The sequence below is a fragment of the Fusarium pseudograminearum genome, chromosome 2 (genome assembly GCF_000303195.2).
Source record: "Fusarium pseudograminearum CS3096 chromosome 2, whole genome shotgun sequence".
NCBI lineage: Eukaryota > Fungi > Ascomycota > Sordariomycetes > Hypocreales > Nectriaceae > Fusarium > Fusarium pseudograminearum.
This window is the reverse complement of record NC_031952.1, coordinates 6,849,321-6,874,205: the sequence shown is the minus strand read 5'-3', so window position 1 is coordinate 6,874,205 and position 24,885 is coordinate 6,849,321. Positions and strand designations below refer to the sequence as shown.

The window sequence follows — 24,885 nt, the reverse complement described above, 5'->3', positions numbered from 1 at the left end:
GTATCGCCTGGGCTTCGAGTATCTCCTGGGCTTCTGGTAGGACCGGCACACGTGCGCCGCCGTCAAATGTTCCCTCGCAGATCAGTTTCCCCTTTTTGTTTTGGTATTGACACCTGGGGCAGTGGCCGGGCATGGGTGGTATGAAGTAAAAGTGAGGTGGCTTCCTCTCCCCCTTCTTATACGGCATACTGGGCGGTGTCGGTGAATCAAATATTGATAGAGAAACAGGATGAGGCGTCTCGTTTTTCTGAAGTTTCTGAGAATCTGAATGGAAGGTTTTGGAAGCAACTGAGCCAGCGTATATGAAGATCTTCCATGGCTTCTTGTAGTGTTGCGACTTGACTCAATGTTCTCATGTCTTTCAGGACTGTCAATGGAACAGAGCCTGGTGAAACATCTAGAGGCTGGCTCAAAGAACGGACAGCCCGACACGACAATAGATCCCATCCAAAGTTAGAACGCTTCAATTCTATGATGAGATTCATTGTTCAAACCAGGAAGACTTTGTACTATTTTTACACTTGTAGCCGGCTTGCACAAAATGGCTTATGGGATTTATCATATGTGCGCACATTGTGGCACTCCTTCTACAAAGACTACGCTGGAATATTGGTTAGTAGTTCAACAGGGGGTAATGAACCGTCTTTGGGCTTCTTTCAGTTGGTCACTTAATGCGGCGCACGTTGATGCTGGTGGAATGTCACAAGCATCCCTGCACTGCCGTCCAGTGTGGCCGACTACCAGGATTAGGCCTGGAACCAACTGAATGTGCCCTGTAGTGTAAGTCACGGTGGGAACAAAGCACATGGTTCAGATTATCTGTAATTCAAGCCTTTACAAAGAGAAAGCTGAGCGGTGAGTCAGAGCAAAGCTGCGAGTGGGTAACAAGATAGCTCCTAGTGACATATCCCAGTCACTCAAAGGAGACTGTGTTCCAAGTTGAGATGACGATGAGAGTACTGCAAGACGGGAATATCCCGCGTACCCTAACATGCGAATCGACAGCCATTCTGATATCGCATGCCCAAGTGTGGTTGCCCTGACCTCTGATATTTGACAAAGGATTCCGTGATTATCGCGGCTTGCCTTATCAACTGATAGTGCATCAGTCTGATTAAGTTACCCACTGTTCGGTTTGAGTGGACTAACCATAATCGACGACGTTATGCGTGTCAAGAGCAGTCGGTTGAGTATAAATATCGTACGTTGATGGCATATATCTCGAGTGAATTCTCAAACTACATTGGGATGAAGAAGATGAGAAGAAAATTAGGATAGGTAGACGGGAGGAGATAGTTTTATCGTCCTTCATGAGTGCAGAGAGGGAAGAGCGTGGGCGGGCGGCATGCGTCATGTCTAAGTGGAAGCACTGAAGACAATAGATGGAATGATCAACAAAAAGGCGGTTAATCGCCGTGATAGCCTCGGGAAACATTGGGTAGCGTAGACCATGCAGTTCTATACGAAGCTGGTGCATTCCCGGTCCCGATCCCGATCCCGCTTCCCCTTTCCCATTCGCGATGATACTAAGCGGAGAGTGTGATCGGGCCAGTATGATTCATGCCGTTAAGGAAAGACCCTTTCTGACAATGAACTGCAGTGAGTGTCTGATGTATTTCCACTGTACCAGTTATCCCCTCGCTCAGATAAGCCACCAGTAGCATCACCCATGGAGTAGTTACTGAGTTTTGTCGAGGTAACGATCGTCGACAAAGTGCCCATCGCCAGAAGACAAAGACAAAGACAAAGACATGAAAGGCCACGCATTTATTACTTTGAGGAAAGTATTGTCTCAGATTAAAGGCACTGGCGACTATTGTAAGCAAGGGCATAGCTTTACCACTGTCTGCCGTCCACAGGATAGAAATAAACCACTACAAGATATCGAAAGATGAATTGACATTGACACGACCTACACGAATGCCGAAACATATGGCCGATACTATAACAGGCACCGGTTAGTACGGTAAACCGATCAACAACCCAGGGATAGCGTGAGATAAAGCAACAATCTGGTCCCGGACATCTAGTCAAGGACTCGAGGACAAGAGACTTACGACATTCAGCCTACCAAGGCATCAAGAGCCCAGCCCCAGTGAGCATTCCAACGATAACAGCAACGGCAGGCGCAAGTCCATACACGATCGGTGAAGTAGAAGCTCCACTGCCATTCTCATCGACCTTCTTGGTATCGTCTTTGTTGTCATCATCACCGGAATCCTTTTTACCCGTGCCAGTCTCGGTAGCTTCAATGTCCGAGGACTTGTAGACTAAAGGAACAGCAGGGAGTGTCCTGACGACAATCAACGACGACGTTAGGTCAGGGCTAAGTAGAATGCCCGTCAGCTTTTCCACTTGGTCGGACCATGTACCTGACGCAGAAACTGCTGAGAGAACTCCAGCGCTGCCTGATACGGGCTCTCCTTCCACCGTGTGGACAGTGACAACTGGATACTGAGGAGGATAATAGTCTCGAACACAGATTCCAGTGTGGTTGGACGATGAGAAATGTTCAATGTAAGTTGCGCAAATTCCCCATTCAATGCCATCCCACCCACTGCGAAACAAACATCAGCACGGTCAAGAAGGAGATGACAAGGAGAACAATACCTCGGACAACAAAAAGCAAGTGTCTCGGATGGCTCCAACACAGACAGCCAAACTTTATCTGGCTGAATGATTGATGGACCAGTGAATGTGTTGCTTGGTGCCTGAGTATTGGTGAAGGCGCCGCTCCTCAACTCAGAGCCTGTCTTATCTCCATGGCCAAGTACAGCGGCGGTAGTCCAGCCTTTGGGGCAATATATACCAGGAGAATGGTAGTTGAAGAAACCATATGCCCACGGATTGACAATCTTGTCCGCCAGAGTATCATAGGAGGAGCCGTCGGGTATGCAATCCTGTACTAAATTATGCTCACAGCTTGGAGCGCCATGGTAGGGACCTGTGACGTTCTCAATGGCGTAGATGAGGTGATCGGTTGTTGCTGTGGTACACGAGGGCGGGGGAGTGTAAGTTGTGGTAAGAGGACTAAAATTGGTGATGGCTATGCCAAAGAATTCCGTTGCAGTAGGCATTTTAAACGAGAGGATATCAGTCTTGTTCTTTGAAGTACCTGGCTAGAATTTTGTAAGAACGTAGCATCCATAAGATGTTTATATAATAAGGCACAGGATGCCAAGAAGGTTTTGTTAGTGAGTGTCTTGGTAGTCTTGTTATGTGTAGACGGGGCGGTCTTACGCGATTGGCATGTTGGATTGAATTGAGGCTATGCACCACAAATTACTGCTGGTATTTATCCCATACTCAACCGGTGATTTCCTCTCCAAGATTGGGCTACGGCACAGCAGCAGCATCGTGGTGCGACGAGACCACATGGTAAAGCATGCAAATCGCTTCTTCGGCCAATTATCCATCTAGAAGAGGATGTATCAATTCGTGTATAGCATAAACAGTATGCGGAGGCCTCTCTAAACATTGTATCTTTCCGTCTGGCATTGTGTATACCTATGAGGTGTCTCCAGCGTGCCCAGAATACCAAGCCTCCTTTACCGCTCCCGGTGACCTGTTGTTTCCAATCGGCGAGAGATAGAAATTACAAATGTGCAGATATGGGACCACTGTTGTTGTTACGTGCTGCGCCATAACACGAGAAAGGTTGGTCTGTGAGTGGTATTGTGTTCCATGGCCCAACTCGTCTGCAGTACCAGTGTCGCGAAGCCGAGAGTTCTGATCTTCGTAGGCTGGATGGACGAATTAGCACTCCTGTCGACACTGAATGCCACTCTTGGTCTCGACATTATCTCACCCAGATACGGACCGAGGCGTTGACAGCATATGGAAAGGCGCCTCGATCTGCTTGTTCCCAGACGGGCAGTGGCTCTCTGTGATTCCTCTGTGACGTAGTATTGTTTGTTTATTGTTGATGAAGCATTGGGGGAAGAAGAATACCATAGTCGGCTCGCCACTCTTCCCACAAACTGACCCAAGTTGGAGCGAGAGCGTGTGAGGCACAGCGGTAACCGGCATGAAACAATCCGCTCCAGCTTTCCGGCAAGGTGATGGGATCCATGGGGTGCTGTGTGCTGGGTACTCTCATATGGACGGCTTTGAACGAAGGCCCCTCGTTGTAAAGGAATACAGGATATTGCTCGCATCTCGTTGACTGACTGAGTTGGCACTGAAGAGTCTTGAGTAAAGGAGTTTGCAAATGTATACGGAGTCGAGAAACCTGTCGATCCTAGAGATGTGTCAGATGATCATTGTGGAATTCACAAGTTGCAGTGCTGGTGACTTGCCGAATTTGACCGGAGCTGGAAGGCCTCATGTGAGGCTGGGGCGAATCCATGATTTGAGCGATCTATGCTCGTGGGTAGCAGAATCGTTGGCCTCCAAGCTTAAGTAACGCCTAAGCAGCATAAACTAGCCTGTTAATTTCGTTGCTTACGCCTTCAGCAGTCTACCTCTCTGCTATCCTACTGCCATGGCAGCGAAATAGTCGCCCATGAAAAATGCCCGTTGAGCCGAGCAGAAGGTCACTGGATTCGGATACAGGGGCTTCACTGTAGCTAGCCAGCTGAGGTAGGCATGGTAACACTTTGGCAAGTATGAAAAATACCTCCCAAAGTAAGTGACAAAGCAGGGTGGATTCGCGGGCGCGGGTGTTGGGTTGCTTGCAAGAAATTGGAGTGACAACAAGAAAGGATTGTGGTTGCGCAAATAGAAAGTAACAAGGTACCAACGCCAACACACGACTTGGTGCTTTCTGGTTGATATCACATCTATCATCAGTTATATACAAGGCATGCTTGATGCAGATTGTGGTTTTCGTCTTGTACTTGCATCTGACTAGCTTTGACATATCACTTTACATAGGCATCGACGAAAAGGTTGATGTCAGAAAAGTCATGGGTAGTTTCGACTGTATCCATACTGCAACTATCATATGCTGCAAGACCCATACTAGCGATATTCTTATTCATCGTCCATAGACTTCTTGTCCTTGACCCGTCTTCATCAGCTTCCTAGTCTAGCCGATGAGGAAGATGGCCCTTAGTACCCCATGGAAACCGGCCACTCCGACAGCTCAGACTACCAGGAGTAGACGAAACATAGGGACTTGCTTCAGTCTGCCAAACCAGCTTCTCACCCCCTGGGTGGGAGTGAGAGACGTTTGCAACCAAGCCGCGACCATCTGTGTGATCCACTAACTGTCGATAAGATGTTAGAACAAATTCCTTTTAACAGAAATGGAAGCATCCTCCTTACCTTGAAGCTACCATTGCAAAACCGAGTAGCAAATCATGCCGACGGCGGTATGATCGCCCGGATGCTCAGTAGCATACGACTTGATCTTGGACTTCACCTCGACTATCGGGTCGATAAAGGAAGAGGAAGGGGGATTTCCCAAGTTATCTCTCGCCTACCCCACACGACCGACATTCGTCAAGGTATATACTTGATAAATGCTTGTCAGCTTGAGTTGTTTCCTGTGAGAATGGAATAAGACTTACCAAGCATATCGGGAACGCAAGGCTGGGCACTAATGACCACTCTGAGGGTGGCTTTCAACCTGTACAGAGTCAGCAGAGTTCGAGTCTAGGAGGCATGGCTTCATACATGTATTGCGGCCATCGGTGCACAGGACTTATTTAAGCCATTGTAGCTCAAATCTCTCTGTAAAGTCTTGTCAGTAAAGAGTCACTTGAGTAGCCAGAAGGAGGACCTACCAAACTTTAGCGATGCATGAGGGTGAGCTAGTGTAGCTCAAATCTCGCTACAGAATCTTAGTAAAGTATCCCTAGTTAGGTAACGAAGAGAAGGACCTACCAAAGTTGAACAACCCGTGAGGGTGAGCCATTGTAGCTCAGATCTTGCTGCGAGGACTGATAAGAGACGTACTGCTTGGGCGAGGAGGAGAGTAGGGCCTACCGAGCTTGTCTAGACGGCAAAAGTAGCGTGAAACGGCAAGCATGCTAACAGATACTGCCACGCCGAATCATGCTACAAAGGAGATGCATGTATGCGTGGAGGTGGAGGAAGCTCTTGGAGCAGCTGTAGAGTCAGCCACAACGATGATGAGGGCAGGGCGCCATGATTTACCTTGGTTGTGGGAGGTGCATAGGTACCTGCCCCGAAGTCCAGTGGACACCAGAGGCAGGTAAGTATGATAGACCCCAGTAGAGGTGGGAGATTTGGAGTTGGGAGAAGGCGGAGGATGTTGTGAAGAAGGGAGAAGCTAGGAGGAGGGGAAATTGTGGGAGAGGGTTTATGAAAAATGTCAGGGCTGTGCGGGAAGCCCTAGTTTTTAGCAGTCCGATCAAACAGAGATTCTAAGCATTGCTATTTTCTTCCATGGGGCTAATAGAATAAGACAAGCAAACGGCAGGGCAGTGCCGTTAACCCGTGAGCCAGGTGTCACTCGCATATTCTAGTTGAATCACTCGCTCTCGGGTGTTTGTGTATAAATACCAGTGATATAAAACAATGTAAGTTGTATTTGTTCGTATTTACTGTTAGTTTGCTATATTGTTTACGCATCTGTGTCATTGTTTAGACAAACATATCCTCCAGTGGGTTGACCGATGAATACAGTGGACAGTCAGTCCAGCAGTGTGTCAGGGCTTAGCACCTATGCCTACGAATTCAGTGGTAAATTAGTAGTAGAATGCGATGGATCTCCCTCTGTACACCTAGGTAACTACTAGGCAGGAATTGCATCTTTGGAGTACCCTGTCCTGTTGCACAAGTGTGTGAATAACTAATCCACTGGTTAAGATTAATCCCCTGATGCTGTTCCTGCCTAACTGCCGTAGGCAGGCGCCACTTGTTCTCGTTGTGTTTCAGGCTGACATGTACATCTCCTGACTTTTGGACGTGCAGAGAATACAGCCGTTGAGTCACTCGTCCACCAGCAAGCATGAATACGGCCAACAGAGAAAGGTCCTACGAGTCGATTACAAGATGACAACCATCGTTATTTTGGACTTGCAAACTATTCACAATATCGAGAAGTGAGATTCAACAAGCCCCTGAATTCGTCAAGCAGACTGTGAGTTACACACAACCGACAGAAAGATATACTCCAGCTAACGGCCTGAGTAGAACAGAACACGAATGCGAATACACATCCTCCAGGACGGCAGCGTCATCTATTCCGACATAACTCCTGAATCATTGATGCACAGTGTGACCTACACGCGACAGGATCAAGAACAGGCCATATATATATCGGAAATTGAACAGCTTGGCTAACAAAAGTGCAGGATACAGGCGCATCGATCGTTCTATCCCATGAAAAGACAAACTCCTCGCCTGTCAACAACTGGAACCCAAGGTTCAGGGTATGAGCCATCTGGCACTCCAGCTTCACTCGCTAGCAGCACGATGTGTATAAGTCCCAATCATCAGCATTCCCGAACAAGGTTTCGCAAGTCGACATTGAAATCTATTCTACCCTGAGTGCAAAGAAATAGGTACTCATCAGACCCGAAACCAAGAAGAGTGGCCATCTCCTTGTCGCCAAAGGCAAGGCCAGAAGATGACACAAGACCATTAAGAACATATTTAGAAAGTTTGTTATTATCTATCCAGTTTTGTTTTGGTCTGGAAATCCAAGTTCTGTCCTTGTGCTAACCCAACTATCACTTCTAGGCTGATTTTACACGAGCCGCATCGTTCTCGTCCGTCTGGGCTGCTCTTACTCTCAACCCTTCTCAGATGTGTCGCTCGTCCCTATATACCGTCTCTTGTCTAGCATAGGGATGAAACTCCGTGGAAACGTCAATATGGTGGAATGCGAGTTTATATCGATAATTATGCTTATATGAAGGGCATAGGATAAGAAGAGGTGCTTTCGGTCAACAAGGCACTCTTCGGAAGATGTTATGTCGGGCCAAGAATATGTGTTTAAGTGTTTTAGATTTCCCACGCTATTGCTTGCCCTTGAACCTGGTCTGAAATTATACTCCGCTACATACACAAAGATGGAGACTTCTAGATCCTAGTTTCATTCTCTAAGACGTGTAATGCTGCGTCGCCCAAGATAGCCGTAGTTTGGCCTGTTTCTAGCTATACATCTGAGAACTATTCTTGCCCCAATAACGTACATAAGACACCCATCCTTGGCATTTTTGCTTTGTTACAGTAGCTGTGACAGGCCTAGAGCCAGGGGAACTATGGACAAGACAAGACCGGGTACCAACCCAGACGCACCATTACCTGGAGCATCTGTACTGGTCACCTCAGATGCGGCGGAAGTAGCTGATGAGGTCGCGTCGGCGGTAGGCGTCGTCGTGCTCTCACTCATAGCGCTCTCATAGTTCTCCACGACAAGGTCCTCAACCTTCTTTCCGTACTTCTCAAAGTAGCTCTTATGGACGTCTGTGTCATCACCCCGGTCGCAGTACACATCGCCTGTGTCACAGTAGGCGTGGAGGATGCCGCTGTACTTGTCCTCGCACAGCTTAGTGTCGTTACGCTGGAAAATCTGTATACGGTGTTAGAGTTGGGAAACATGGCACGGCAACTTTGCTTTGTGGACTTACACCGTCGTTAATGCTGCTTCCTAGGTCGTACGAGACGTTTGCCACGTGGCTTGGGTCACCAAACGTGATGATAGCAACGACTATGGTAGTCAGTATCTGCAGCATGCTGTCGAGTAAAGTGTAGAGAGAAGACTCACCGTTTTTCTCGACATCGTTCACAGTGAGTGGTTTGTTTGTTGGGAAATCCCCACCACTTCCGCCGCAAAAGACATCGCTGGCGACTTGGCCGCCCTATTTGCTGTCAGTCTCATTGTCGTGTCGTCCACGATGGAAGTCTGCCACGAACCTGAGAGTAACCAAAGACGGCAACCTTGTTCTTTGGACATTGGTAGAAGTAACTGCCGAGAATATCCTTCAGCTTCTTCACGCCATCACTCTCAGAGTCCTCGTAGGCCGGATCCTGGAAGGACGCAGGATAGTCGAGCCCATAGACGTGGGATCCGTTGATACGTTTAGCGACAGCTTCGGCGATCTCTCCAATTCTACCGGATCCTTTTTCCTCATTCGTGCCTCGTGCAGCAATCATGAACAGTCCATCGTAGCAAGTTTTCCAGGCATTCTGAGCGACGGCGCCGGTCACCAAGACCGCTGTTGAGAGGACGAAAGGACGCATGGCGATGTGGTGGTTGGGATGTGAGGGGAGAGTTTGACAGGAAACGCATGAGCCTGTAAGGAAACGATTGCTAGATGGGTCCGGCCAATGGACCTCGGGGTATTTATCTCATCTCCCAGCCATGTTTTCTTGTTGAAGTAATCGACAAGGGGTCGACACATGATGGATCAGCTTCGCGTTGGCGAGCTAGGCGAGCTTCCAATGTTGGCTTAGTTTATACTGAAAGTGTAGGGAATCCTTGTCACCCCGCAAGGTGTCATCCGAGGTTGTCTTGGCTTTGTAATCCTACAGGGACATGGCCTGGCCTGTGAGATTCCAATATTGTCAATTCGTCTGCATTCCGGTATATTTTAAGCTATACTTTTCCTGTTCATGCTTGGGGCGAGGCTGAATCTGTATGTCAGGTGCTGGCAACACATTTAACATCGGAGTTGAGAAGGAATCCAGCACAAGGTGTCATGTGTATCAAACTAAATTTGCATAATTTTACAAAAGAAAAGACAACACCAGGGCATTTTGCCCTAGAACATCTACTAAAGTCCCAACTGTTTTACGCCTCTTACGCCGTAGATGTTGAGTGTTAATCATGATGGTCCTGGTTGGTTGCACTTAAGCTACCCTGTATCCAGGCGGTGATGATGAACCAGGCTTCTAGAATCAGACATCTTTAGGTAATGCAAGGGCAATTATCTGTCACATAAGAATGGGGTTGCACAACAACTACAAATGCAACATGGCCTGTTGTTTGATTTGCACACGTCAGCAAACCGAGGCAGATGTTGGCACTGCGCTTTTTTGGTTACGCTAGCACCAAACATCAAGTCACCTTCAAAAAGAAAGAACAAAACGGGGAAACCAGCATATTTGAAAGAGGAAAAGCACTGCTAATAAAAAGACGCACGTTGAACTATCTTTCAATATTATGTGACTGCTGCAGTAAAACATGACCGCGAAACAATCAAGTGTCACAGTTACGCGAAGTAATAAACCAACTGGGGGCTATGAGATATAAAAAAAAAGCTGCAACGTAAATAGAAATATAGCTAAGATACAGGTTTTCAATATGAGGCTATGCATATGAGGAATGATGGCTGTAGGAAGTAGCCGAAGGAAGCTCTCTACGCCCAGGGGAGACACTTTCGAAGATCTGGGCCCCAGAGCTGCCCCAAACCCTTGAGAGCCATTCCTAAACGCAGTAATGAGGCTACGCACCTAATTGTTGGTTTTGCGGTTTGCCGCAGGTGTCAGAGTGCCATGTTGGGTGTTTGTAGCCGAGTGTCTGTCTGTAGCTACGTGAAATTTAAGGCACCACCGCCGCCAAGAACCACTGATAATGTATAAACATAAGTATAGGGGGAACGAATTTCGTAGAAGCCCATGCAGGCAGTGAAAAGATACGTAGTTGGGTATGGCTTGGACGGGATGACAGGAGTGGATAGGGCTGGCCACACACACTGGCTTTCCCCCTCCCCTTGTTCAGCAGAAGGTCTGACGAAATTCTGGTCCCTTCCTACATCATATATTACTGGTCGTTCGAAATCTTCATCAAAAAATCACCCATCGTACTGGTTACCTCCAACAGAACAACTATTCCTCTACTCGTTCGAACTTGATCTTTATATTATATCCCCCGAGGCAGGTGAAGGGCACGCCAAATCTTGGCCTTGACCGATCTATCACCCGAGGTAAGTAGCCATGAACAAGACGGTACACAGCCATGTCGTGGAGAAGATTATCTCGATCGATCGAGAGAAATATTCTCCCTAGACACTGCCTTTCAGTCGCGCCGGGACTGACATTATCATCCACAGTGAATGCCCGCACAGGTTTCTTGACCTTTCTGCATCTGTTACCCGTCGAGACACGCAAGGAAATAGCACAACAAGCTTTTCTTGGTCTTCAACACACATGAGCCACAAGTGGCGACCTCGAGGCAAGCCAGCTTGACTCGTCGCTTTGACGGGCTCAAGTGCTAATCCAAGATCATAGATCCAGACACGAAAGTAGTCCGAGATCGCAAATTTCACATGACATGACGATGGCTTGGCCTCTGTCAGCAACTATCACAACTGCCCCCCTCTTGACACTGGATCCGACTTCCTGTGAACGATGAAGCATTCTACAACGAATGCCAAACAAAGCGCAAGCCCTTGAATGTGAGTACTGTCTCTACTTTCTAGGGTGTTTGGGAAACGTCAGCTTCGATGCAAGTTGAGCTGAGATCGGCCTGCCGACCCGCGAGTCGCAGCATCCGACTGTCCTTGAATTTCCAAGAACACGCACACAGCATTGATCAATACTAACCTACCCGGACTGCAGTTATAATCGCCAAATGCACTCGGCATCAAGGGCTCGGCACCCTCATTAGTGACCGCCGACAAGCGCACGGGAGCACCAGTTTCAAAGGTGGCGCCTTATGCCTTCTCACGATTTCTACCAGTCTTTGGCCCAAGTGCAGGCATGTCAAAGAGATAGAAGCTTCCTGAATGAGTAAAGTCTCGACACTGTGGCCTTATGCTGCTCTGTTAGAATTTTGCTCGGGACCCTTCCATCTCTTTGATATGTCTGTACTTGGGTCAAAGACTGGTAGAAATCGTTCGGCACGGCTGGTGACGAAGCCACGCGAACAGGCAAGGAAGGGGGAAAAGAACAGAGCAATCAGCCGCCAGCTCTTCAGTTTCTAGAAGAGCTTGGTCAGAGAACAGAGGGACATTCTGGACACCGCGACAAGCGGAGTTTAGCAAGCCTTGCTGCAACCTGCAAGTATTTCGCGGCAACCCTTGAGACTGTTTTCTGTGTCTTCCGGTTATAAAGATATCTATAAAATGGTTTATTAGTTAGGGCACGAAATATATTAAACTTTACAAAATGGATAGTTGCAATTTCTTATGAGGTCCCTCCAGTATAACCCTTCTTGTCGTATCACTTAACCCCGGTATGCTCCTGTGCTCATTAGAGAAGGTTATACTAGATCTTTAGATCACGCTGGCCACTATATTAAAGACTGTTTAACACTTATAGTTCAGTTCAATAATTATCATCTCATACACATGTCCAAAATCTAGTACAATCCGCCATCTTTAGAATACAACTGGATTTGTTTGCCTTGCTAAAAGTTTGGGAATTATGGATAACTTGTAGAATTAGACGATGCTGTAATGCTAACGGCGCCGCGACGATCTCCAAGGACAGTAATTTCATAAACAGTAAAATCAATCTTGTAGATAGCTTATTTCGTGTCCGGAACTATCCTCGGTAGCTTCTCAGAGTTTTATTGCGGTAGGGTTCGTGCATTAGAGAGACTCCTTCGTTTCCGCTTTCTCTTACTGGCGTGAATCTGCTCGTCCTCGTTAATCTACTGGTAAAGGTCGGAAATTTCGAGCCGGGGGTGTAATACTGCAGTCGATGAGAAGTTGGTATATAGTTTAAAGACCTTGGGAACTAGCTGGCTCCGCCAATATTCTTCTGTGTTAATGAGCTGTGAGCTCCTCCCTGATTCATAATCAAGGGACAGAAATAACTCGAACCTCGGAGTATTCTATATCATCCAGTATGTAGTCCATCATAGCCATCCTCATTGTAATAGACTTAACAATACAGGCGGCAATAACGATAAAATATAGCTTATCTTTGCGGCATTGTTGACTGTTGTCTCTTATGCGTATCTCGCTGTTTGATTGTGTCTTGGTCTCAGTTATGGATTCTGTGACGCCTTATTGATCTTTGTAACGCAGGACCTTGTGACTATTAGAGAACTCCAATCCACCTTGCGTTCTTCCGGCGTCGGTTCTAGGATTTGTGGATGTTTTCACTTTGGTATATCGCTGTATACTATTAATAAAGAGGTCCGAAGCTTACAAGGTGCCTTACTGATCAATAGTCATCTCTTCAATATTCAGAATAGAGACTACAGAATGGGTTACATTCTATTTCTTATAAGTTAGCAATATGTATCTAGGGGTGCAGTAAGTAGAGTTTATATATAGATGATAACTTGTAACTTGAAATAAGAAACTAAGCGTACTGAGTTGTAATCGGGCTAGCTTAAACCTTAGAGTATTAATGCTATCTGGAAAGAGGGGAAGTAGGATATTTATGCAGGCAGATATAAGAGAAAGTGATTATAGCGTATCCGATAGTATATATTGAGATTCTAGCGCGGCTTTATTTGCGTCGTAAGAAGAGGACGATAGATCGGGTTGCAAATGCGCGTTACGTTACGGCTTCAGCGTCAGGTACCATGCTGATAAGTATTGTTCCATAATGCTGTCTATCACAATAGTAATAGATACAGCACTAACTCGAGCATAGTAGTCTTTGGATTCGTAAAGGTCTCGGGCTTTGTTGTCGCTGAGATGCTCGTAGATCTACGATCGCCAAGTTAGCCGCCATGATGTTGAGACTCGAGAATAGAGACGATTGGCTACTTACCGGTGATTCTTAAAAGTAAGTCCCATCAGACATATTTGAGATAGAGTTTTCATCGACTTAGTTGATGTCGGGGAGGATGTGGGCGGACTCGATTTCGGCGCTGGTTGTTCTCGTCGAGTATAGCCATAGAGATAAGGAACGAAAAGAAATAAAAGATAAAATAAAGTTGACATATTGTCGGTGTTGGCATATTGATATAGCAAGGGTCAGTAAATATAACGGGATGAATAAAATGTATTTCTTGGGTATAGTTTTGCAGTTCTGCTCGAGTGTCTGACTGACTGTAGGTCATGAATAAAGAAAAGAAAGTAGAAATCTTCTGTTTGACGTAATAGCTAAGGGAAAGAAGAGTAGGGTAGTTGATCTAGAGATGATAAGATGGTTCTTTCAAGATGTTAGTGATCTTTGATGGGAAAGTAGAAAGGAAAATAGACAAGGGTTAGGAATTGTCAAGAGGTAAATAGAGGCTGAGTATGACTGACCAAGGGGTGTAATTTCAGTGATTCAGTGTTAGTGTCCGTCAGTGACTCAGTCAGATCAAGTTGGAGGGTGGCCGGCCTAGAAGTGGGTTCCCAACTGCATGCTGGGCTGTCATATTTAGTGCATCGCTTGTCCACCCCAAATCCTGCCTGCTCCCAAACACCTGCAACATTTCTGTTTTGCTTCATCACAACACAAAGTTTGCTCTTTTTGCTCCTCTTGATCTCCTGACACAAACACGAACTCCCTTTGTCCTGCCGTCACAATGGGAGGCAAGGCATTCTCTCGTTCGGATCCTCCTCTGGAGACTCCTCGCATGCCCAAGGAGGTTTATCTTGAAGTCAAGAATAAAGTCGTTCGCGCTCTAACCCCTGCTTTTGGCTGGATCGATTCCCCCCTTGACGGTCCTGGTAAGAAAGACTTTGGCGACATCGACATCATCGTCTCTGGCCTCAACGGCGGTGACATGCGCAAGGAGAGCGTCCTCACTCTCGTTAACCAACTTCTTGAGGCCGAAGCTCAAATCACCGAGCCAGGAAGCGCTGTATCCGCTCATTTTGCTATCCCTTGGCCCAAAGACCTTCCTCAGCCTGATATTCATTACCCGCTTCAGGACGATGCTTCCAACGCGCTCGAGTCCTCTGCTACTCCTCTTGGAGCCATCGCATCTGCTGGCACCCCTTCTGTTGATTTGTCTCGTCCTCAGTCTGGCGCCCAAGAAACTTTCGAGTCCAACGCCGAGCCTCTAAGTCTCAAACAGCTACGAGAAAAGGAAAAAGAACTTGTAAGTTTGAGCTCTACTCCCAAACGAGTGGTAACAAGCATGAGAAAAGACTAATAATCGACTCTAGCCTCAGCATGTCGTAGCTAGCCAAAATGAACTTGCTATGGACTTGATGGCAAACAGCCCTGGTTCTCAACTTGGAACTCCAAGCCCACATGGAACTTTCTCCCCTAGCCCTGATTCCGGCACAAACAAGAGATCTTCATGGTCTATCAAAGGCAAAAAGCTTTCCATCCCACATTCTCGTAAGTACTCCAAGATCTTGTCTTGTTCATAGTGCCCTGTGACTCACTTTCCGGTCAGGCAAATTCTCTTCTTTTGCAAACCTTGTCAGCAAGATTGGTCAGTCCGGCTGGAACTCTGCAGACAGTTCCGATGACGAGGGTAAAAAGGTAATATCCTCTGCCAGCCTAATCATGTTTGTTGAAAACTAACTGGAACTCAGAAGAAGGGTACATCTTCTACTTCAAACTCGATCACTGATCGAAAGTCCGGCTTCTTCATCCAGGTTGATGTCCACTACTGTGCCACTGTTAAGCAGGCTAAGTACCTACGCTTCCACCAAGCTCACGGTGATATGTGGCAACTCCTCGGATCCGTCATCAGACCCTTTGGACTTACTGTTGACAACGTGGGACTCTGGATTCGCATCCCCGAAGTTGAACTCGTTGACAAGAAAAGGGCTAAGATCCTGCTTACTTCTGTCCCTAACCAGATCCTTGATTTCATCGGAGTCTCTGCCACAGAGTACTGGCGACCCTTTGCAGATGTTGACGCCATGTTCCGATACATCTCCAAGTGTCACATGTTCTACGTACCTTCTGACTATGCTGCGGACAATGAGCTAGCCTCTGCCAAGTCCAACGATCGCCAGCGCCTGGCCAAGCGTCCTGTCTACGGACAATGGATTCATGAGTTCAAGCCTCTTTGCCGTTCTCAAGGTCTCTTCTCAAAGGCTCTCACAACTCGTGAAGACGTTAGAAACAAAGCGTTTGAAACCTTCAAGATCGAAACGGAATACCACCAACGACTCCGCGAATTTCTCTTCGAGAAACAGAAGAACGAAATCATCAAGGAGATCCGCAACATCTTCCCGGCTCCCGCTCAGCCTACGAACAAAAAGGCTGTTCAGATGCGTACTCTTCACATTAAGGCTATGAAAGAGATCATCATCGAGCGTGTCGAGGCACCCCGCTACAACATTGTGGCACCCAACGGCCTGCGACTTCCCAACGGCCTGTTCAACATGGATCGTGTCCGGGCTTTTGCCCGCACCATCGCGAACGACGTCGTTGCGGCGGTCGAGCGACGCAACAACCCCCGGGCAAGGGGAGGGCCTGTCCCCCAAGCCCGACCAGGCAGGGACGCCCGGGCTATCACGCCCGAGATCCCTCTCCCGCGGGGCGGCCCTGCCATCAGGGGTCGGCCTCCTGGAGGGGCCTAGGCTGCCCCTCGGGTGAGGCGTCAGTCCTGGGGCACTGCCCACAACAGCAGGGCTGCCTCGGGCTGGAACCCGAGGCTCTGGGGCATTCCAGAGAACTAGTAAGTCCATCTGAGCCCTTATACTACACTATATAGACTCATACTAACACTTCCGTCTTATAGTCCGCCATCTTGGCCCTATCGAGGGCGTCACCGATCTGCAGGCTTCTAAGTTGCTGGTAAGTCTTTCTTTCTCTTATAAATAGTCTCCATGCTGACAACACGATTATAGATTTTTTTTCTTTTTTTGAAACGACATATGATGTTCGATTTTTTCCGGTTGTCTCACTCGATACCATGTAGTTAATGAATAAAAGTTTTTCGTCTTTCGAATTTCAATACCATGTGACTATGCTTATGCGCTCCTGGAATTGCCTTCTTCTTTCTCCTCGTACGCCTCATCAAACGTATGGATGCAATTATAGAAGGCGACGCTATTATCCAGGGCCAGGTATATAAATATCTGCATCTGACAGTACTCTCTGTCCTAAGAAGATGACAGATATACTAGTCCTTCTTGCATTGTTTCCATAGCATTCATGTCGTCAGCATCCAGCGTTGAACGTTGCCTCCTCCATGTGATTTGTAGTCTCTTGCTGAAGTATTGGAAGGTTCAACATCGGCTCTTTTAGAGGCCAAGAATTTTAACGCTGATAAAATAATTTAAAGCCACAGGGAACGGCAGAATATGGAGGCTAGGCGTTACAGAGTGATCCATGAGAACCAGCCCATGTCGTGCTTTACCGCCGAAGCAAATGATCAAGTAATCACACGACTCTACAAGACGTATGTATGGTTGTTGTACTGTTTCCGAGTGCTGGCGCTTAATATTTTGGAATCGTTGCCATCTTGTCTGGTCTGGCAGTCTCTTTCTCTCAGGATATTGAAAATGTGCGGACATAGATTCGGCCGATAGAATGGCCATATCGTTGTCGAGAGACTTATTCTTCGGGCGTTTTAGTCCCTGCTGAAAGACGCTGGTAGCCAGTAGAACTCGGGATTCCTGTGTAGGTCATTGCATTTTCGATCCTTGGATAGTGAGCACCGGGAGAAGTTATTCAACAGCAACTGGTTCCACAGCAACAACAACAATAGTAGCAATAGCACCAACACCAACACCACACGGCGTGAGCCAGTGATGGGGACGCTTTACCGTCTTGGTTATTGAAGAGATATCGGTGATGGTTCGAGTAGTGTCGGCCGAGTTGAGCTATCTAGGTAACTTGGTAAGCGATAAGGTCACTCTTGTCTTTGCGGTTGAGATACTGAATCCGTTTGTCTGCCATAGTGTACACTGTTGTGTGAGTTTTTGGATGGGTGGAACAGTTGATGATCGGAGCAAGGGTAGGGACGTGTCTTGGACAGTTACCACCTATCTAGTATGTATACATGCTTGGTAAATAATCTCGAGTGCCAAAGTATTCACTAGATCCATGCATCAAGTGCTTAAGGTCGCATGCCTACTAGCTATAACAAACATGGAGGAGCTCCTTTCCTATTTGATAGAGTAATCTTACTGGCCCGTACTTGAGAAATAAAAAGATCAAACTAGATGAAAGGATTTCTTCGTTTTCGTAAGCCAGGCCCATGTTTGTTTTTATCTTGCCGTAGGGCTTGGAACCCGAGTTTGGCAAACGTTTCCCCCCACCATAGTCTTTCTACTTCTTTCTACTTCTTAGTACTAAGCTACTACCTCTCAAGCGGCCTCCCAATATTCTCCCACACATCACCGTTAGCGTTTTGTTTGTGCTGATTCTCTTCTTCCACTACAACAGCGTTGGATGTCATCGACGTCTGTTATATAAACTTTGTTGGCTTGCACATCCTCTTTCCTAAAGGCCATTCTCAGTTCGTAACTTGGCACTGAGAAATCTACCCTATCCCATCATCTGGGTTCTCGCCATCTCTCAGTACGAGACTTCTTTTCTGTGCATCGTAACTACGAGATACTTCAGCGCTCCTGCATCCAATCTCACTCGGTAAGATACCCTTCTTTCTAATTCTTATCCGCTACCTATCCAAGATATGACACTCATCATCTCCTAGGTACTTCAAGGTGCCGGCCAATCTGTCTCGGCTCATTGTGTGGGCGTCCCTCTCCCCTTCCAAACCACTATCTCGTAGCAATTTCAGCGTTCATACAGGCACAAAGATGCCTCAACGATCATTCTCCCTCCAGCTGCAGTCTGTCTGGGACCGTCTGAGACGTCGTCGAGATACCCAAAGGCCTCGTCGTTATGCCGATGTTGCAGCGGCTCAACGCCGATCACAAGCTCGGGATAGTCGTTTCCATGCAGGCGAGCTTATGTTCTTCGGACAGCCCCTGGATGAAAGTCGCATCGGTGATCAGCCGGTTGTTCACACGCCACATGTCTCATCCCATACAGGAGGCCCTTCGGACCAAGCTTTGATCGACCGCTCCATTAATCGCTCCACCACCCTTGGCTTTCCACCACCGAAGGCAGTCAAGATTCCGGTTATTAATCGTGCTACATCCCAGCCTGACGCCCCCGACGAGGGAGAAGAAGTCGGTAGTCAGGTCTGGTGCATACCTGGCGATGTAAGTACAATCTAGCACACAGCCTTAGTCTCCCCTTTAGACTATCTCGACGCCTCGGTGAACTGTTCGATAGATAACTCCGCTAACATTGTATGTAGGAATCGTACCCCCAAATCTATACTCAGGGTCGTTTGCTCGACAACGAGCTGTTTCGACAGTAAGTTAATGGCCCCTTTCTATTGTCTAGTTCATTTATAAATAAATCCCTTGCATAGTCCTCGGCGACTCTATCGAGTTAGAGCCAATGGCCAAGAATTCGTCGTGCCTCTCGCCACCTTTGTTTCCCAGCCAGGCTAGGGGTTCCTGCTGCGATCAAAGATTCCGGATATCGACGCTGATGTCTTGGCCCTGCTACTCGGGATTCACTTGTCTCCTAGCGGTTTCGTTGGTCACGAGGATGGAATCAACCTTCCTCTCATGCTCACTGCCCTCTCTTTTGCATTTGATCACAACATGGGCTTCGAGATTGACAATTTGAAAGCCACCATCAACCGCTACATCATCGCTCGGATGTTTTATCACAACCCTCACTCCAAGTTCTTTTCTCTCGGTAAGGAATACTCCGAGTTCCGCTCTGAGGAGATCTACCGAGCTTGGGTTACCGTGACCAACGACCAACGACTCCAGGAAGCCCTTACCCCAGACGACCTCATCCTGCTGTACCTTTGCATGGTGCAGTACAAGTGGTGGCGCGATCTGATTCGTGGCTACGAATACCAGTTCAACTCAAATCTCCTACAGGAATACGAGAATTTCAAAGGGGACCTCCGGGGTAATTTTGAAGAGGCTTTCTGGTTATTTTATTCCCGAACATGTTTTGGAAGTCATCCCTGGATGGACGATATTACAGAATCATGTTTGCCTGAAGATACCAGCGAAAGAGGCCGACACTCCCCCACAGCCGGACCCTACTCGATCCTCCAGCCTCCCGTTGGAAACCCGGACAACTCGGGTAACACTGAGCGCCACCTCCGCCATGTTCGCCGAGAGACTTCCGTTATCCCTGAGGCCGACGACTTGATCGACTTGATCGAGCTGTATAAATAGCTGATCTATTTTGACTGGAAGAGGGATGGATAGGAGATCGATTTGATGTGTGGCGGCTTGCTGGCGATCACGAAGATGTGAGCTTAACAGTAGTACCCCAGAAGTGCAACAGTAATCAATTCAGTAAGAGGGCAATCTTATTTATCGTCTCAGAGGGATTTTCCAAGTGCAAAACCCGTGTTTGCGGTTTGGTGACGAGAATCACTGGAGGAAAGCTAGGGGATACTAGACTGGGATTCGAGATATTGCGATGGCGTCGCTCTATACTCATTGTAGATAATCAAAATGAATAGACCAAACCTCTCTATTAACATAGCTGTGCTATGATCTCGAACAGCCTGGCCTCAAGGCATCAGAACATTGGCCGCCGGAAGCATAAGAGACGAAATTAGCAGGTCAGCTTATGCTCCTTAGACTATACGCTTTAGGCTATTTATTTTTATATCTAAGACTTGGGAGGCCAATTTTTCTGATACTTACTAGCCCAGTGAATCCTTGAAGCACGCATTTAAGAATACACAATGAGAAATATGTATTTTTTGTATATTCCCGCTCGGTGGTTTTATTTGTCTAGCACCGATGTTGCACGAGATGCTCTTGGAGAGCGTTGTGATTGTAATGTGACGACACAGATGTCGGGAGTTGTTTATTAGCTCACAAGACTACAAGAATAATCCCGATCTAGATAGAGCCTTTATGGGGAGGCCAGTGGTCCAATATAAAATGCCAAAGACTAAAAAGGAAGATGATAGGCTTGTGTGATGACAAATAGGTACGTCGTGTCGGACAATGGGCTCGAGATATTAAGCTCTAAAGTCTCTAAGATAGGATTAAAAGTATAATTTATAATAGAAACCTTATCTTTAGGTCTATAAGATAGGTATATAGTCTAGAAAAACTATATATATCTGTAATTACCTGCTATATATATTATAAAACTATTTGCAATCTTTAGGTTTAACTCATACATGGGAGCTTAGTGACAATCTCAGCCAGCAGTGAGAAATCAGGGAGTTGCAGATACAGAATGTACTCTAACTTCCTTAGTGTGTTGATATGATGTGGGAAAGCATTGAAGGAGACGTGCCTGGACTCATTAAGATGGACCGAAAATATGCCCTCTGCCATGGCTGGTTTCATATCTCGCTGCTCATTGTCCCCGATATAGGCCATGTCGCCAGGAGAAATCCCCAGATGGCCGAGGACTTTTTTGAACAAGCCGCTCGTCTTGGCAACTTGCAGATGACTCGTTATGGCAAGAAATCAACATACTCCCCAATTCCGAGCGCTTAGATAGTGCGTTCCTGGGCATCTTGCGGGCCTTCAGTTATGATGACGATTTTCTTGCCCATATTCTTGATTGTCGACAATAGGCACAGAGGTCCACGCTTGAGCTAAAAAGGCTTAGTGAGTGTTTATTTGTATAATTTGAGAAGCGTATCTATAAATTGGATATCGTTTGGTAAAGAGAAAGTGGCTAGAATCGATATGAATCTTTCTTTGCGATAATCAAATAATGATTTCCTGTCGGAGAAAGCACTTGCAGTCATCTCCTTGAGTACCCTGGAGTATTCTATTCCTCTCTCAATCCAGACATGGGGGTTCCATATCGCCCAGAGATCTTCTCTAAAACTTTGTTGGTAGCTCTTCCAGAGGAATGGCGGAATTCATGAAGGGTATCGTCAAGATCGAAACCAAACCAAGTCTTCTCGTGGAAGATGGCTCGTAGTCTCATAACATCGTCCCGCCAACAACGAAGGTACGAACGGCCCGGGTGTTCTTCTAGCTCTTCTTTGCATATGAGGAACCTTTTGCCTCCTTCCATTGCATTGATGAAAACCTTGTGATGGGACGGGTCCTCTAGGATCTGGTAGTCGAGATGAAAATCCTCGGTGGAATCTGCATTTCCCATAAGAATCAGACGGCTCGTGACTGAGCAAGCAGGGTTTTCGGCAAAAAGTCTCATGAGAAGTGTCGAGCCACTGCGAGGACATGCCACAAAGAACTAGATTTTCGGTTCCTGGTATGAAGAGGATACGTTACACATGCTTGTCGTCTTAAGAAATGGGAGTCTGATGTCTATAACTATTAGGAAATAGGTGATCCGAGTCAGTAAGACCAACTGTCTAGAGACTGATGTAGTGAGTTGGGAGAATCCCAAAGGCTCAAACAGTGGCAAGTGATTGAGCGGCCCTATTCGTGAGATTCAGGATGGTAACTTTTTTGAAATATCGTGTTCGGAGGTAGCTAAATAATTTGCCAATCGTTCAGGCTAATCTGAGAGCAGCGTGCCGCGATTACTTTTGTGAATGTAGACACGCTATTTCTATTGACATCTCGGCACTTATATCTGTCGGCACCTGGGATACGGTAGGCCGGAAGAAGGCTCCATTTTTCCGACCGTTTCCGTGCCTACCGGCTTCGGGAGCAAGTGGGTCATTCGCGGAGAAACCTCGGGCAGGTTTGTCAAATGGACAACATCTTCTTGTCACGCTTGAGACCCAGGTTCAATTCCCGGCAACAGACATCCAGCCATCTGCGAAAAGCAAATTTCCATTTTTTGCCCTTTCCAATTGACACAATAAAATCATGACAGTTTTTTTGCCCATCCTGTAACTGTGAAAACGGGCCTTGGCGTCCCCCTTTTCAGGTACCTAGGATAATGTCACTGATGCATGGTACATGTTCCAGGGTCCATCGCGCTAATTATGATAGCCGTCTGACATGGTTGAAATTCATGCGAGTTGTTTCTAGAATGAATTAGCCTTTTAGACTTAGATTGACTGTAAAGTTAACTTTCTGTTCCAACCGACTTCATCAGCCCAAGACCGCCAATACCGGTCAAAGGCCAGGTGGCAAGTCAGTCAGTCACATCACTCAAGAAAAACATATGGGAAAAGGTGTTTGTGCATAATGATGCAGTTGTGAATTGTGTATGTACTCTATATCAAGGTTCTAGGAACCAAACGGAGACGCTAATATATGCATTGTGAATCGTTATAACAAGATCGCAAGATCTCAATCAAGAAGTTAGGTAGAAGATAGTCTAGACAAATCCTCCTGGAACATCAGAGTCCAGAATTTACTGGCCCTGCTGGGAGTAGAGGCAGCCGACGGGCTTGGTGACCTCGCTGACGGCAAAGGTGACAGAGACACAGTCCTTGTTACCACCGGGGTTGGGGACACCAGCGCTGGTGAAGACAGTGTAAGAGCCGTCGGTCTGAGGGCAGGCGATGAAGTTGTCAATGTCATCGTACTTGAGGAAGTTGTCCTCAGAGATGGACCACTTGTTGTCCTCGCAGCGGGTGCAGAGAGGCTGAGCGCCGGTACGGTATCCCATAGTGCCCTGGCCCATTCCGCTCCGATCTGTAAAAGCGCTTTGGCGCGGGAATGAGGTAGCGTAAAGCAGCATCTCCTTAGTCTTGGTGTTGAGGGTGAAGGTGGCAGAGTTGATCTTGTCAGCGCTGTCGCAAGAGGCGCCCTGGTCCTTGAGCTTCAGGGCAAAGCCGTTGTTGGAAGCCTGGAGCCTAGTGTGGTGAATGGGACTGGTGGATCGGAGAGCAACAAGCTCGAAGACCTTGACCTCAGGGTTGGGAGCGGCGGAGGCGATGCCGGCGGCGACGAGAGGAGTGAGGATGAGGTTCTTGAACTGCATGTTGGCGGTTGTTGTTGGTGGTTTAATTTAAAGAATTAAACAGTTGTTTGTAAAAGTGAGAGTTGTAGTGTGTGTTGAGAGGATGAGAGTGAGTGGTGAGTGAAGAAAGGTTGTTGAGAGGTTGATGAAGATGGTCTTATATACACATCTGGATCTCTCTGCCATCGTCATAGCTCCTGTATCCCCAGCTACTACCTGCTCACCGGCAGTTACCTCACAACGGTAAACCGAATCCTAGATTCCGCGGTGTAAGGAACGGGGGCGATTGGGGCGCAATCGCAGCAATTGCATGTTGTCTTGCGGAGAATAACCATGAATACGAGTTGGTATGGGTCTGGTGGAGGGGAGCCTCCTTGGCCTGTGCTGCAATAGCGGAGTAGGCCTGCTAGGGTCTCGAGGTACACATGCTAACATGCTGTCAATCAGTAATACTAGTTAGAGTTTATACCCAGCTTCCATCTGTAATAACAACCTGAAATATCATTGCATTACATTGTTGCATTGCATTGCATCGATTTCTCTGGCGTTTTGTACATAGTATGACCGAGGAACCTAAATGCCCAGCAATAGGTACCTGGCCAGTCATGACCTGCCCCTGGCCTGAGTTGGTTAAAATTGGAGAATTCATGCTCTGCCAGCCCCAGCTTTCCAAGAAACTACCAAGGTTAATATGTACCTATTCTTAGTACAGTTCTGACTTTTTCTAGAATAGTCCTGGCTTACCTTGGTTTAACCTAGACTAGATCTTTCTATTCCCCCTTTTGATCCGTAGTGTCTCCCTACTTGACTACGGACGTCATGACAAGACAAGCTAAGAGCTATGACGAGAAACTAACAGTAACAAGTAGCGCTGTCGATTTCAACGTTGGCACTTAGACAGCTGTACAATGAATGGATCCCTTTGTGAATGTAACAATCCAACAGAATAAGAAAAAAAGAATTGCGGACTGCAATCGAATGATGGATCGAGCGAGGCATGCCAGGTTCTCCTTTTACTGTACATTTACGACGATCCGGGTCCATCTTCTTCATCTGGAGTCCAGCCGAAGTTAATACCCTGTGTTAAGGGTCCAGCATTTTACGGTGAAGTGAGGTCACGCACGGCAATGGAGTCCGCCAAGATGGATGGTATATCCGGACTATTTCGCCTCCCTTGAGACGGTCAACGGAAATGTAACAACGCCGATGGCCAAGGCGGAATGAAAGCCTTTGGGCTTCTAATGGGTTTGCATTATTCAACCAGAGAGCGGCGATTTCATGCTTGCGCAGAAAATACCTGACTTCCAT

The 24,885-nt window shown here is 47.1% G+C and overlaps 7 protein-coding genes across 7 annotated transcripts, besides 2 other annotated features; 2 read left to right on the top strand and 5 right to left on the bottom strand.

Moving 5' to 3' along the window:
• Nucleotides 1-2,067: 2,067 nt before the first annotated feature.
• FPSE_05191 (uncharacterized protein) lies at nucleotides 2,068-3,077 on the bottom strand (the record flags this gene model as incomplete). The annotated part of the gene is made up of 2 exons (XM_009258309.1): nucleotides 2,068-2,557; nucleotides 2,611-3,077. 2 exons carry the CDS (start codon nucleotides 3,075-3,077, stop codon nucleotides 2,068-2,070), a joined length of 957 nt encoding a protein of 318 aa, XP_009256584.1.
• A 1,947-nt stretch (nucleotides 3,078-5,024) lies between these two features.
• On the bottom strand, nucleotides 5,025-6,549 carry FPSE_05192 (uncharacterized protein; the record flags this gene model as incomplete). Its single annotated transcript, XM_009258310.1, has 8 exons — nucleotides 5,025-5,210; nucleotides 5,269-5,275; nucleotides 5,346-5,370; nucleotides 5,514-5,572; nucleotides 5,730-5,776; nucleotides 5,830-5,940; nucleotides 6,103-6,300; nucleotides 6,514-6,549. 8 exons carry the CDS (start codon nucleotides 6,547-6,549, stop codon nucleotides 5,025-5,027), a joined length of 669 nt encoding a protein of 222 aa, XP_009256585.1.
• Nucleotides 6,550-8,140: 1,591 nt separating this feature from the next.
• On the bottom strand, nucleotides 8,141-9,159 carry FPSE_05193 (uncharacterized protein; the record flags this gene model as incomplete). Its single annotated transcript, XM_009258311.1, has 4 exons — nucleotides 8,141-8,488; nucleotides 8,547-8,626; nucleotides 8,684-8,777; nucleotides 8,833-9,159. 4 exons carry the CDS (start codon nucleotides 9,157-9,159, stop codon nucleotides 8,141-8,143), a joined length of 849 nt encoding a protein of 282 aa, XP_009256586.1.
• A 5,176-nt stretch (nucleotides 9,160-14,335) lies between these two features.
• FPSE_05194 (uncharacterized protein) lies at nucleotides 14,336-16,298 on the top strand (the record flags this gene model as incomplete). Its single annotated transcript, XM_009258312.1, has 4 exons — nucleotides 14,336-14,854; nucleotides 14,922-15,099; nucleotides 15,158-15,246; nucleotides 15,300-16,298. 4 exons carry the CDS (start codon nucleotides 14,336-14,338, stop codon nucleotides 16,296-16,298), a joined length of 1,785 nt encoding a protein of 594 aa, XP_009256587.1.
• Nucleotides 16,299-17,412: 1,114 nt separating this feature from the next.
• Nucleotides 17,413-17,457: a microsatellite.
• Nucleotides 17,458-18,488: 1,031 nt separating this feature from the next.
• On the top strand, nucleotides 18,489-19,943 carry FPSE_05195 (uncharacterized protein; the record flags this gene model as incomplete). The annotated part of the gene is made up of 3 exons (XM_009258313.1): nucleotides 18,489-18,896; nucleotides 18,995-19,053; nucleotides 19,274-19,943. 3 exons carry the CDS (start codon nucleotides 18,489-18,491, stop codon nucleotides 19,941-19,943), a joined length of 1,137 nt encoding a protein of 378 aa, XP_009256588.1.
• Nucleotides 19,944-21,516: 1,573 nt separating this feature from the next.
• On the bottom strand, nucleotides 21,517-21,990 carry FPSE_05196 (uncharacterized protein; the record flags this gene model as incomplete). Its single annotated transcript, XM_009258314.1, has 2 exons — nucleotides 21,517-21,948; nucleotides 21,982-21,990. 2 exons carry the CDS (start codon nucleotides 21,988-21,990, stop codon nucleotides 21,517-21,519), a joined length of 441 nt encoding a protein of 146 aa, XP_009256589.1.
• A 1,035-nt stretch (nucleotides 21,991-23,025) lies between these two features.
• On the bottom strand, nucleotides 23,026-23,598 carry FPSE_05197 (uncharacterized protein; the record flags this gene model as incomplete). Its single annotated transcript, XM_009258315.1, has 1 exon — nucleotides 23,026-23,598. The coding sequence occupies one exon, from the start codon at nucleotides 23,596-23,598 to the stop codon at nucleotides 23,026-23,028; it is 573 nt and encodes a 190-aa protein (XP_009256590.1).
• A 481-nt stretch (nucleotides 23,599-24,079) lies between these two features.
• Nucleotides 24,080-24,110: a microsatellite.
• The last annotated feature ends 775 nt before the right edge of the window (nucleotides 24,111-24,885 follow it).